Source organism: Sparus aurata, chromosome 13, assembly GCF_900880675.1.
Source record: "Sparus aurata chromosome 13, fSpaAur1.1, whole genome shotgun sequence".
Taxonomy (NCBI): domain Eukaryota; kingdom Metazoa; phylum Chordata; class Actinopteri; order Spariformes; family Sparidae; genus Sparus; species Sparus aurata.
The window spans coordinates 8,367,441-8,379,564 of record NC_044199.1 but is presented as its reverse complement, the minus strand read 5'-3'; the positions used below and the strand labels follow the sequence as shown (position 1 = coordinate 8,379,564).

Genomic DNA, 12,124 nt, shown 5'->3' with positions numbered 1-12,124 from the left:
CCACAGTGTCTTTTTGAAGCTTCGTACACTGCGATGGAGAATCAGGAACCGAGGGGAGATATGGAGAGAGAAGGCGAGTGCGTGAAGAGAGAGTAGAGAGGTTTGGCGGGCGAAGAAGAAGAAGAAGAAGAAGAAGAAGAAGAAGAAGTTTAAAGGTATCATGCGAGTGCAGCTCCTCTCTGCGTCTGCTCGCTCAGACAGGTGCTGCACAACGTTTTGGGTTTAATTAAGTCTAGTGTGCGACAGAGACGTGCGGATCAGGGCGAGGCAGACTGTGGAGCGCAGGCGGCTGCAGAGGGAGAAGGGAGTTTTTGCCGGAGCCTTGACCTTATTTTGCACGTTGAAGTTAATGAAAAAGAACAAGCGCTGTCATCACAGTTTCTCTCCTCTCTCTGCGTGTCTCGCATAAACACACACACGCACACACACAAGTGTACAAATGTGCTCACAAGCTCCCTCTCGCCCTTGCAAATGTCGCTCTGGAACGTCTCCCTCTTCCTTTCTTCCTCTCTTTCTTTCTCTCTCTCACTCTCTCTGACGACTACTCCGTGCTATGAAAGTGAAGGTCTTTGTCATTGCTGCATCTCGGCCCTCTTAATGTTCCCGATGTTATGCGATGTGACTCACTGTGTGTCTCCTCCTCCTGCGGCTGACTTGTAGGTGGTGACCTCGGGAAAAAACAGCAGAGGATACCACTACATCCTCGCCAACCTGGTAAGGAGCTCGCAGCGTGAAACTATCCAACACAACTCAGTATAATGGAAAAGCCAGCAACAACACAGCTCAGCGTGATGCAACGCAGTGCAAAGAAATGCAACACTCTGGGCAGAGTAGTCGAGCCTGTCGATACGCAGAGCAGTGTCAAACTGAACTAAGAAATAAGCCAGTGATGAGAAGCTGAGGCAGTTTTCAAAATGTTTTTTTTTTTTTTTCTACGCCGCTAATGATCCCTCGCTCCACCGCTAACCACTTGTGCTCTTTGCTCTCAGGGTTTTTCCAACATGAGCCTGGACAGGGTCTTCTCGGGTGGAGCCAACATCACAGGCTTCCAGATCATCAACCCAGACAGCCCCATCGTCCAGCAGTTCCTCCAGCGCTGGGAGCGCCTGGATGAAAGAGAATTTCCAGAGGCCAAAAACACTCCACTGAAGGTCAGCGAGGCAAAGCTGCCGATGCCGCCTCTGCATTTTGATTGAACATCTTCAAAGATACCTCGTCTCTCCCTCCTCTTCCTCTGAGTTTTCAAGTTAGTAACTCTGCTGAAACCAGAGAAAACGTGTCAGGCTGAATCTTTTTCAGCAAGACGTTGCCTAAATAACTTGTCACCTGCGTGTCCTTGAAAAGAGGCTGCTTTCATCCCCGCGCAATTTTTATGTCAATCACGACACGAGGCTTTGATTTTCTTGCTTTTTACATCAGCAGCACTGTCGTCTGTGTACGCCGAGCACTGCTGTGGAGATAATAACCTTGCTGTGATAGCAGTCGGGTCTGCATGATGACAGTGGTGCCTGACTGTGGTTTGCTGTGGCTTTTTGTTTCAGTACACGTCAGCACTGACCCACGATGCCATCCTCGTGATCGCCGAAGCCTTCCGGTACCTTCGGCGTCAGCGCGTGGACGTGTCCCGCAGGGGGAGTGCGGGCGACTGCCTCGCCAACCCCGCTGTGCCCTGGAGCCAAGGCATTGACATAGAGAGAGCCCTGAAAATGGTAGGACTGAGGGTGTCGCTGTCTCTGTAAAGAGCTCTGCCTTTTATTTTATTTACTCTATAGTTCAGTCTCTCTCGTCACCTCATAAGTTATTGATTCTATCTTTTTACGATACTGAACTACAATTATCAAGTTTGTCCTTTTTTTCTTCTTCCATCCTCTTTGAGATTTCTTATTTAATCTGGAAGGGTCGCTTAGCCAAAACTTTACAAACCATAACTTATGAATTTAGTCATTTAAAACCATCATTTGTTAAAAATGCACCGTATTTCATCCCATATCACACGTCTAGATATGAGAAAACTTGTTTATTCTGACCTGATAATCTCTTTGCCTCAATGTTTCTTCAAAAACCCGTCCTCCTCCACATTGATATGATTGGTCCAGGAGTAGATCAGGAATATAAAAACCTAATGCTGTCGACTTTATTATGAATTTTTGTGTACATCTGACCTCTCCCAAGCAAGTAACAGCCATTTACTTTATATCCTAGGCAGTGAAAGGCAGGTGTAATGCTATATTTCATTTACTGACCATGTAGCGTATTTCAGAGATTTTATATTTTTTTTTAATTTTTGCACACGAACAAAAAAAGTAGCTTGGTGACGCTTATCGCCTGTTGGCCCGAAGGGAGAAACTACTTGGGTTTTCCCTTGACGAATCAATATTGCGAACCTGACAGTGTAAAGGCGTTCACTACAGAACTCCTTTTTCCATTTTTCATATGAAAAGAATTAGCAATTGCTGTCAGCTGTCTAGGTCTTTGAGAGTTAACATACACACCTGGAAAACCAAAATGTCTGAGTGAACTGTGGCCACCGTGTATTAAAGGAACTTGGCAGACGGCATTTTTCTAAATGTTAGCTCGGCCTACTGCTGCTCTCTATTAGCAGAGTGGTAGAGGGGCTCGAGAACGTGCATAAAGTCACAGCCTTCAGACTGTCACAAGAAAATCCACAGTCCAGCAGCATTAAATGACTTAAACAGAATGTCACAGGCTTGTACAGGAAGCTGAGAGAGACAGACAAAGTCTTAAATTCCATTTCATGTTACAGCTCACTCACATCTGGCTAGTAAAAAAAGTGATTTGTACATGTACATTTCTACAGATTGTTTACAATTGAAATGAGTTTTTAATGTAACGTTTGCTCTCTTGCTGTATATCAGGAGCAGGTGTTATCTTTCTTTTTCTTGGTGCCTGGCAGGTCCAAGTACAAGGTATGACAGGGAACATCCAGTTTGACACATTTGGCCGACGAGCTAATTACACAATTGATGTGTATGAGATGAAAACCGGAGGCCCCAGGAAGGTAAGTGATACTGTAGCCTTGGAAACATCTTTCCATAATTGAATTAACGTGTAATGAAATACTCTAACCAGGATTAGCATATGATAAAGATACAAGCAGTGTATATTTTTGATTTCACTAACATAAATACAGTTTCAGTTTCAGCTCTGTGATGTGGTTTGTACTTGGTCGCAGCACGGATGATTCGGATTTTTGAACGAAGCTGCTAACAGCACAGTCCTGCAAAATGCCAGCCCAAATTGTGCAAGCAGACGTTCCCTCTGAGAGTTTTAATCGGGAAAACATTCACAGGGAGTCGGTCGAGCCCTGCAGATGGATGCAAAGCAAATCTGCAAACTTTCAGGCAGGGGTAGTTTAGATGAAAGCATGTAGAGCCCAGAAACACCATGAACGTGTATTTCTAACTTAATGTTGTAGCTCAAAAATGAGGCATCGTGTAGCTAATGCAGGGCTTATTTATCCCGTCACGCTCATTAAGACACAGTCAATCATTCAACATGTGCTGTTTCCAAAGGAGCTGCCGTGTGATTCCAACTTTAAAATGTGGATATGAAGTCTAACCAGATGGCAACAAGCAAAGATTAAGTCACGGGCTCACTCTGCAAGACTATAAGTAGCATATATTCTGTGTATATGTATTGTATATTTAAATATGTTGAATTTTCAGTGTTTCCCTTAAGGAACTCCCCTGACATGGCCTTTAAATTCTTGTTTGTAGTAGAAGTCTTGATGAAACCTCTCTGTAATGAAGCTGCTGGATGGGTTAGAAAGCCCTTGTGAGGCAGGTTTTACAGCTTCCTGTAATGTCCTGTGTCCTCTTTAAAAGAAATCAGCATCCAAAAGGGACTAAATGGATATTTTTGGTCATACAGCCAATGAGAACAAGTTACTTAACACTATATTTGACTTCACATCAGCCTTATCCACAGACAGAAGACAGAGAGCTTAAGACTTTGAGATGTAGAACACTTTGGCCCTCATCTACACTCAGATTTTGTTTACGAGCATGGACACACTCATTTTCTTGCGCCTTGGCTTGTTAAATGAGCGAGCAAACAGACATCAACTGGGGTACAAGTGCACTCACCCGGAGGAGTAATTTAGCTAGTTAGCTGACAGCTGAAGTTCATGTCCCTGTCTGTTAGTTTAGCAACTGAATCATCACGGCATCTTCTTCAGTACCACTAACAAAGAATCGTCTGTCCCCTGAGTGGCTTCAAAGCTACAGTTAGCAGAGTACATCGCCACTGACCCACCGCTCAGACCGTTAAAAGTCTGTGGGGATTAAGCATTTTGTAGATTCAGAAATCAATGTAGGGATTAGAACATGCCAGGGAGTCAGACCAGGGCCGATTCTCTTCACTTAAGGTGTAGTCAGAAAGTCAGATTAGCCGACACTCATAATTAGGGCTGGTTATCACCAGGTACCTCGCGATACGATACTATCACGATATTTTGCCCACGATAACGATAATATCACGATACAGCGATTCTGCGATTATCGATATATTGCAAGAAATTTCATCCACGATACATCACGATATCTGACAAAACATTGTCAATCAATTTCACATGAATGACAGCCAAGTAAACAAAGAGTATATTGCACAGTGTCTCTTCTTAACACACACACTGACTACAACTATCATTAAATATCTATATGTGTGGGTTTCAGAGCTACTTAAACCATTTTTAAAATTGTATTTGGTTGTATACCTATGTTTGAATAAAGATAAAGCTGTCCTCCGAAGAGGGGTGGTGGTGGTGGGCCAAAAAAAAAAAGTTGTGTTTTTTTTTTTTTTTTCACATTTTTTAATATCGATATTTGGCAAAAAGTGTATCGATAACGTACCTCAAGACAAAATATTGCGATATATTGTAGTATCGATATTTTGGCACACCCCTAGTCATAATCTTGCAAAACATTGCTCTCTGATATCATGTGTCCAACATTTTTCCAACAATGAATACTAAAACAAACTATAAACAAATGAATTTAAAGCAGAAAACAATAACTTTGGCACTGATTTATCTCCAGATACTGCTGCGGAGTCTCTCTCTGCACCCACACAAATCCTCAGTGCTCTGCCGTCATTCGACAGGCCAAAGGCAAAAACAAAGCTGTCTGTAAACACACACGTACAAGTATACGCAGACCCGCAATGCTGTGGCTTGGCTAGCTCCCCGACCCTGAACTCTGCCAAGGTCCCCGCAAAGGCAGGCACTAAAAGGAGGCGGCCCCATACTGTCCGCATAGTTCAGCTCACAAGGCGACAAATGTCACAGCGGCCCCGCACATCCAAACTCACTGCGAGACACTCTGCAGTGATAACGGAGTGAGTACTGAGCACGATAGCCATCAGGACTGGGAGACATCGACTTCTTCTTGGCCGAATACATCAGAGAGTATCAGAAAATAAACATAATGCAGCCACTGGAATCAACTCAGGTTCAGTAGACACAGGCCAGTGTTTGTTTTTGTGTTCGATTATACTGCCTGTGCTCTGCGTAGTATTAATAGAAAAGTAGAACAACCTACTGCACCGGCTAGATAAGGCACATTTAGACTATTAGGTTTGTCTTGCTGGTATTAATTTTATCAGTCTTCAAGGACTGTGTTGGTGCTGCTTTCCTGTTATGTAAGAGAACATTTGCTGAGCCAGGAATAGCTCACGCCTACTCCGCTGAAGTGTAGCCCAGGTGAAGTTAGAAGCATCGCTACAAGCTTTTTAATAAAAACCGTACATCATCAGGCGAAAGCAACACTGTCTCCTGCTGTACAGATGGAGCCGACCAACTCACACGCACTTGGGAGGCTCTTCTGTGAGGATTGTCTCTGTGCTTCCCGTAATAACTCTGAACCTCTGTGTCCTTTTCAGATCGGCTACTGGAATGAGTACGAAAAATTTGTATATATTATGGATCAGCAGGTCACCAACGAGTCCTCTTCTGTGGAAAACCGAACAATTGTGGTCACTACTATTATGGTACACTCTCAAGCAGGTTTTAAGTGTTTCACTCTAAGATTTCTGCCACTCAAGGTCAAGGTGTCCATTGTTGCAATCTGTCCTGGGAGGGTAGAACTATTTTGTTTTTCAGTTGCTTTCCATCCACTCACTACATGTTGAAACAGTCGATTCACAAAGAGTGTTTCAACTGTATCCGTGTGGGTGCCAAAGCATTTTGGTTTTTTTATATTACAGTGGGCTGTTGTAGTAGTGACATCACAATAACGGCTTTGGTAACGATAAAAAGCGATGTAGAGATTTTAACACCATCGTATTCACATTGAGTGCATACGTAAGTAAAGAGTGTTTCCCTCTCATGAAGTAAAGTGTCAGCGGCGGCGGGGCGACTCAGCCGTGTCTCACTGGAGACATGAAATGATCTGCGCACAAGGAGGACATAAACAGCCGAAGGCTGCAAACCTTTGGCTGTTTATCCCTCAAAATGACTTTAACTTAAAACTCTGGCACTGAATTGTAGTGTAAGTATCTTTACCAAACCAGTGCTCCCAGTGTATCAGGTTACGTAGAGTGATCGCAGGTTAGTCATCATCAGCCACTTTTAAATGTAAGATAAGGTGCGCCTTATCTTACATTTAAAAACCATGGCCTCTCTCGTTCCTTCTGACTTTGCCTATTGTGTTTTCATCTTAGGCAAATTCAGAATGTAATAGTCACACATTCTCATTTCAACGTCTAGAGAACTCATTATCCTCATGAGCAGGCAGGAAATGCAGCGGTAATCAGGGTGTGGAAGGGAAAACAGAAGAGTAGTGTCATTGCATTTTGTACTCACTGTCAGGCATGCCTTTGGTTTGAGTAAAGACGACTCTTATTTTAGATGCATCAGTCATGTCATTAACGTCATGTTGCTTTTCTTACATCCCATAACTTTAAACGTATCACAATGAAAGGGCGTCCTGTTACAGGGATGCTGCTCTTTCATTCGTGTCTTCTGTAACATTGCACATGACTGCAGAGAGGAAGAGGAGGTAAAGAAGTTCAAACAGCAAAAGGAGTCGAACTGCCGGAGACTGTGAACGCATCACACTGCAGTCTCCTCTGATGACGGCTTGTATTGTAGTAGAGCTGGGCGATCTGGACTCAAAATAATATTAAGCACTTCATAAATGCACGGACTGGGGGACAAAATCACATATTTCGATATTTTCATAATTCTTTTTACCAACTGCCTCAATATTGTTATCACGACAGTATTATAAGGATGAATAAAATACAAACACAATGAGATTTTTTATCAATAATCATCCGTAATGTGGATAAAATGACTTTAACAAGTAGAACTGTAAGGCTGCCTTTAAAATCAGGGGAAAAAACTCTTTACAATATAACAACAGTACCCAAAAGTACCCCATACTTGGGTAAAAAGTAAAGATATTGTGTTAAAATATCATTTTGGTAAAAGTCAATTTCACCTATACAAATAATACTTCAGTAAAAGTCTTCAAGTATCTTAAATTAAATGTACTTAAGGAACAAAATTGATTTTCTGAGATTTTTAGATCTGATATTAAGCATTTTGTCTCTTTTTTAAAATCTGATTGCCTAGAAATTAAATTAAATTCTATTTAACAAAAATCTTCTCTCAAACAAACAAAATATTGGCTCTAAATCAAAAGGAATACGTAGTTACTAGTAACTAAAGTTATCAGGAGACTGTAGTGAGGTCAATATTATATCGAGTGCAATATTCGCCTGCAAGATGTTGTGGAGTGGAAGTATAAAGTAATCAAGTACAAAACAAATACCTCAAAACGTATAGTACATGAGTAAATGTACATAGTTACATTCCATAACTGACAATATCCAAAGACGATATATATTCTCATATCACGGTGAAGATATGATATTTATATATTGCCCAGCTTTATTTTGTAGTGAGATAACCTCTGAAAAACATGTTGATGCCGTCTGACAAAGTAAATGATCGTTGTTGAATGAGGTGAAATCGGCTCATCTGACGGAAACTTAATGGCACAACATGTTTTTACTTTCTGGAGGAATCACATGATACTGTGTTGAGATCCAAAGCACAGAGGTGATGTGAAATAGTCCGACAGTAAAAATCAAGACAACAAGCAGATTATTTTATTGTCATAGTATTAATGAACCGGTGTGACGCTTTATTCGGTCATACAACTTACCCTTCTGATGTGGCTCACATGTTTCTGTGAGGGTTCAACTCCATGTGCTTGATGTCTTTTATGTCTCTGCTGTCGCTGACGTTTACTTTATGAACTGGAAAAAGTGCTCCATTCAGCTTGTCCTCCTCCTCGTGCCACGCTGATGCAAAGCACATGCAACCCCCGCCTATCGCCCATTTCCACAGATTTAGATCGTGGATGAGGTTAGCATGAGGGAGTCCCGACATCCTGCTTTGCCTCCTCTTATATGTGTTAGATGCTTAACTCTCCCTGCTGGCCCATTTGGCCTATTTACTCCTGCAGCGGCCCGCTTTTTTAGTCTTGTCAAGTCCCTCAGTGACATGCCTGTAACTGATGCTGTGTAGATCCTTTTAGCTTCTGCTCTGTTTGTCTTTTTACGTTCCTCCCTGCGTCTGTGTGTTCGTCACTCCCGCATGCGTGCATGCTTACAGTACCAGTCAAGGCCATGTGTGACCCTTCGAGGTCCGGCCACTGTGGATGTGTGCTGTCATTACAATGTACTCAAAATTCTGTCTAATTAACAGGAAGCTCCATATGTGATGTACAAGAAAAACTATATGCAGATGGATGGGAATGACAGATATGAAGGCTACTGTGTCGATTTAGCTTCTGAAATTGCAAAACATGTGGGGATAAAATATAAGCTGTCAGTAGTTCCGGATGGGAAGTACGGAGCCAGAGACCCGGAGACCAAGACGTGGAACGGGATGGTGGGTGAACTGGTTTATGGGGTAAGTGTCAAGTCTGCCCGTGTAGCAGATACGTTTTCAAAATTTGTCATTTAATGCTACGTAACACTTTTGTATCATTGTTGTGAAAGTAAATGTCTTGAATAGGGATGCACCGATTTATCTGCTGAACATCAGCCGATATCCGCTTGTCGACCGCTATCGGCCATTTCGCAGTTAAGACGACATTTAAAGATGGCAGTGGCCAAGGTTTATCGGTTGTTTCACATCAGTTTCGTACTACACATTCATGAGCTGCTGGCTCGTGACATCCCTGCCAGCATTTTGCTTGACTGTGGACTGCTCATTCAGTAGGTGGTTGTATAGACTTCTGAAGCAGTAGGAAGATAGATTGTTCGAATAATCTTTTTGATGTGAAAGAATGGTTGTTTTTGTCACTGAGTGGCTGAGATTGTTATTTTGAAGTGTGTTACGGAAACGTTTCCTCCGAAAAATTGACCTTGTTGTTTCAAAAAAAGATCCTATTTGTAACCAGAAACAGAAATCTCTTTGAAGGGGAAATCTGCAAGATAAAAGACCAAAAAGCTTTTTTTTTTTTCTTTTTTTTAATGAAGATTTCATAGTTTTTTTCTGGCAAGACATATTTGGTTTTGTTGTAGATAAATAAATAAATAAAAGAATAAGAACAAAACCAAATAATATATAACAAAATTACAACGGCATCGGCTTTGCTATCGAACTAATTGTATCAGCCAAGAATTCCAAAATCGGTGCATCCCTAGACGTGAAGTGTCCTTTGAACAGAAGAGAGGTTTTTAAAACTCACTTAGTCCATTTTCAAACCGAGCACACATAAAGAAAGATTAGTGATTAGAAAAATATCCAATTTCTGTGCATTCACTCTAACCCAATGAAATACTCCTTACCATCATTTGTACTTGTGTTGCACCTGATAATTAAAAGATAATGACGTTAATCAGTCATGTTAAAAAAAAGAGATAAAACAAGCATCCGATTTAAAATGTAGGGAAAAAAGTGCACTTTTGTCCAAAGTGCGCTGAGTGAGTTTTGGAGACCTCTCGGTCAACTGTGTAACCGCCCGGAATGCTTTTATCAGGCACCTTGTGGCTCACTCGCACTTGAACCGGCTCTAACAAGATGATTTGCATCTTTTATGAGACCTCGGCCGCCGAATGAATAATGTGTCAGATCTCGCACACAGCCGACTGAAGAAAAATCTGCATGCAAACCGCGTTTCAGCTTCTCAATTTACACCTGTAGTTTCTGCGGTTATGACTATTTTATAGGCTGCTCTGCCATCCTGCAGCCCTCGCAGCATTAATAGCTTAACACAGAGAGAGACGACCCCCCCCCCCTCCAGTAATGCTATAATAATCAGCAATTCAGATGTAAATGAGCGAGGATGGAAACTGGACAGCTGCTCTGGTTCCTCCTAGCTTTGTCCAAGACGTGAATCCTTTGTGTTAAATATTTCCGAATTTCGAAGTTCAGTTACAATCCCGCTGTCACCACAGTGAGATGCTAATTGACGAGGCTGTCAGGCGTTGCAGAGGATCTAATGGAGGTGCATTTAACGAGGCTGATTCACATTTCATGGACCGCTTACATAACGGGCTCCTCCACCTCAGTCTTCCAACCCTCTGCTTGATTCATGGAGGAGATTTGGATCGAGACAAAGACATTAGCCGACACAAATGCTGAGTGACTCATTTTCAAATGGCAGATTCCCTCTCCCAGGTCTGCTATTCAGAAACAGTGTGTCCAATCTGTGTAGGCCATGGATGCACTTAAAAACTGAATGCCTGGCCTTGTATGTGTGAGACATTATGTTATATGACAGTGTGACTTAGATTTAGTTCTGGTTTGACTTTGGGTTTATCAATAATTCCTTTATTAAATCAATATTTTACACTTTGGTTGGTTATTCATGATTTCTTCTGTGAGACTAACTCCCTCTGTGCCTGTTTTCATTTTCACAGAGAGCTGACATAGCCGTGGCTCCTCTAACTATAACGTTGGTGCGGGAAGAAGTGATAGACTTCTCGAAGCCCTTTATGAGCTTGGGCATCTCCATTATGATTAAGAAGCCTCAAAAGTCCAAGCCGGGCGTGTTTTCCTTCCTGGACCCACTGGCGTACGAGATTTGGATGTGTATAGTTTTTGCCTATATCGGCGTGAGCGTGGTGCTCTTCCTGGTGAGCCGCTTCAGCCCTTATGAGTGGCATCTGGACGAGAACGATGAGGTCAAAGACCCTCAGAGCCCCCCAGACCCTCCGAACGACTTTGGGATTTTTAATAGCCTGTGGTTCTCCCTGGGCGCCTTCATGCAGCAAGGATGCGATATCTCACCAAGGTTGGTTGTTGTGTTTCCACTCTTCCATCACCTCTCAGCTGTCCTCGTCATCTCTCTGCATTTTATAGTCCCGTACACATACATCTCCACCCTGCCATGGTGCATATAGGTTATTTTGAGCTTTGCTGCTGTCCACCCAACCTCATGCTCCACTTCACTGCACTTTCCTCCCATTTTCTTTTCTCTGAATCCTCACTCCGCTGTGCATCCATTTGTTTTGAAGCTGCATGCTGGCAGTGATGCTTTGCATCCACAAAATAACTTATATCCACCATGCTGAGGGCTGTAAAATGCACAGGGGTCATTACATTTCACTCAAAGTAGCTGCTTGACTTCTTCATGACTCTTGGAGGGCTACCGTGTTTTTGCTGCATGTTCCATTTTACGGTCATCAACTTGGTGCATATAATGTATTATGTGCGGGAAAAAAAAAAAAAAGATCATCAGCACCATAACTGCATTTTTCCCAATACAACGGTCATCCACCCATCCCCTCTATTCATTCATCCATCTCCTAGTCATCACTGTTGTGGCATCCCTGACCTTTTTTCTCCGAGGATTCTTGACTCTGTCGTCGTTTTCTTCTGCGACTTTGGACGATTTTGAGAGACGCTGATTGAAGAGCAATGACAGATAATAGGAGAAGAGGTTTCATAGATTTGGATTAGACAGCAAATGGAGTGGTTCATGATGTGCTGATGGAAAAATGTGGGGTTTTTAATAGTGGGACATTCAGCATTCTGCAAGTTTTTATTCTTTTTCCCACAGAGAACAACCCCTTTTCTTATGAGTACTCATGAAGAAGAAACATCTGATTGATAGGGTCAAAACATATGCAAGAAAAAAGTTTA

At 42.3% G+C, this 12,124-nt stretch overlaps 1 protein-coding gene across 6 annotated transcripts in view; it reads left to right on the top strand.

Moving 5' to 3' along the window:
* The window catches only part of LOC115593926 (glutamate receptor 3-like), an 85,752-nt gene that overhangs the window by 51,047 nt on the left and 22,581 nt on the right, over positions 1–12,124 (top strand). For all 6 annotated transcript variants that reach the window (XR_003986387.1, XM_030437622.1, XM_030437620.1 and 3 more), the window contains 7 exons: positions 661–714; positions 990–1,151; positions 1,542–1,709; positions 2,915–3,019; positions 5,899–6,006; positions 8,735–8,941; positions 10,900–11,273. Coding sequence is in view for 5 of the 6 variants with exons in the window: in XM_030437622.1 (XP_030293482.1) it covers positions 661–714; positions 990–1,151; positions 1,542–1,709; positions 2,915–3,019; positions 5,899–6,006; positions 8,735–8,941; positions 10,900–11,273 (1,178 nt within the window). In the remaining variant the exon portion in view is untranslated. The remainder of the gene's footprint in view (positions 1–660; positions 715–989; positions 1,152–1,541; positions 1,710–2,914; positions 3,020–5,898; positions 6,007–8,734; positions 8,942–10,899; positions 11,274–12,124) is intronic.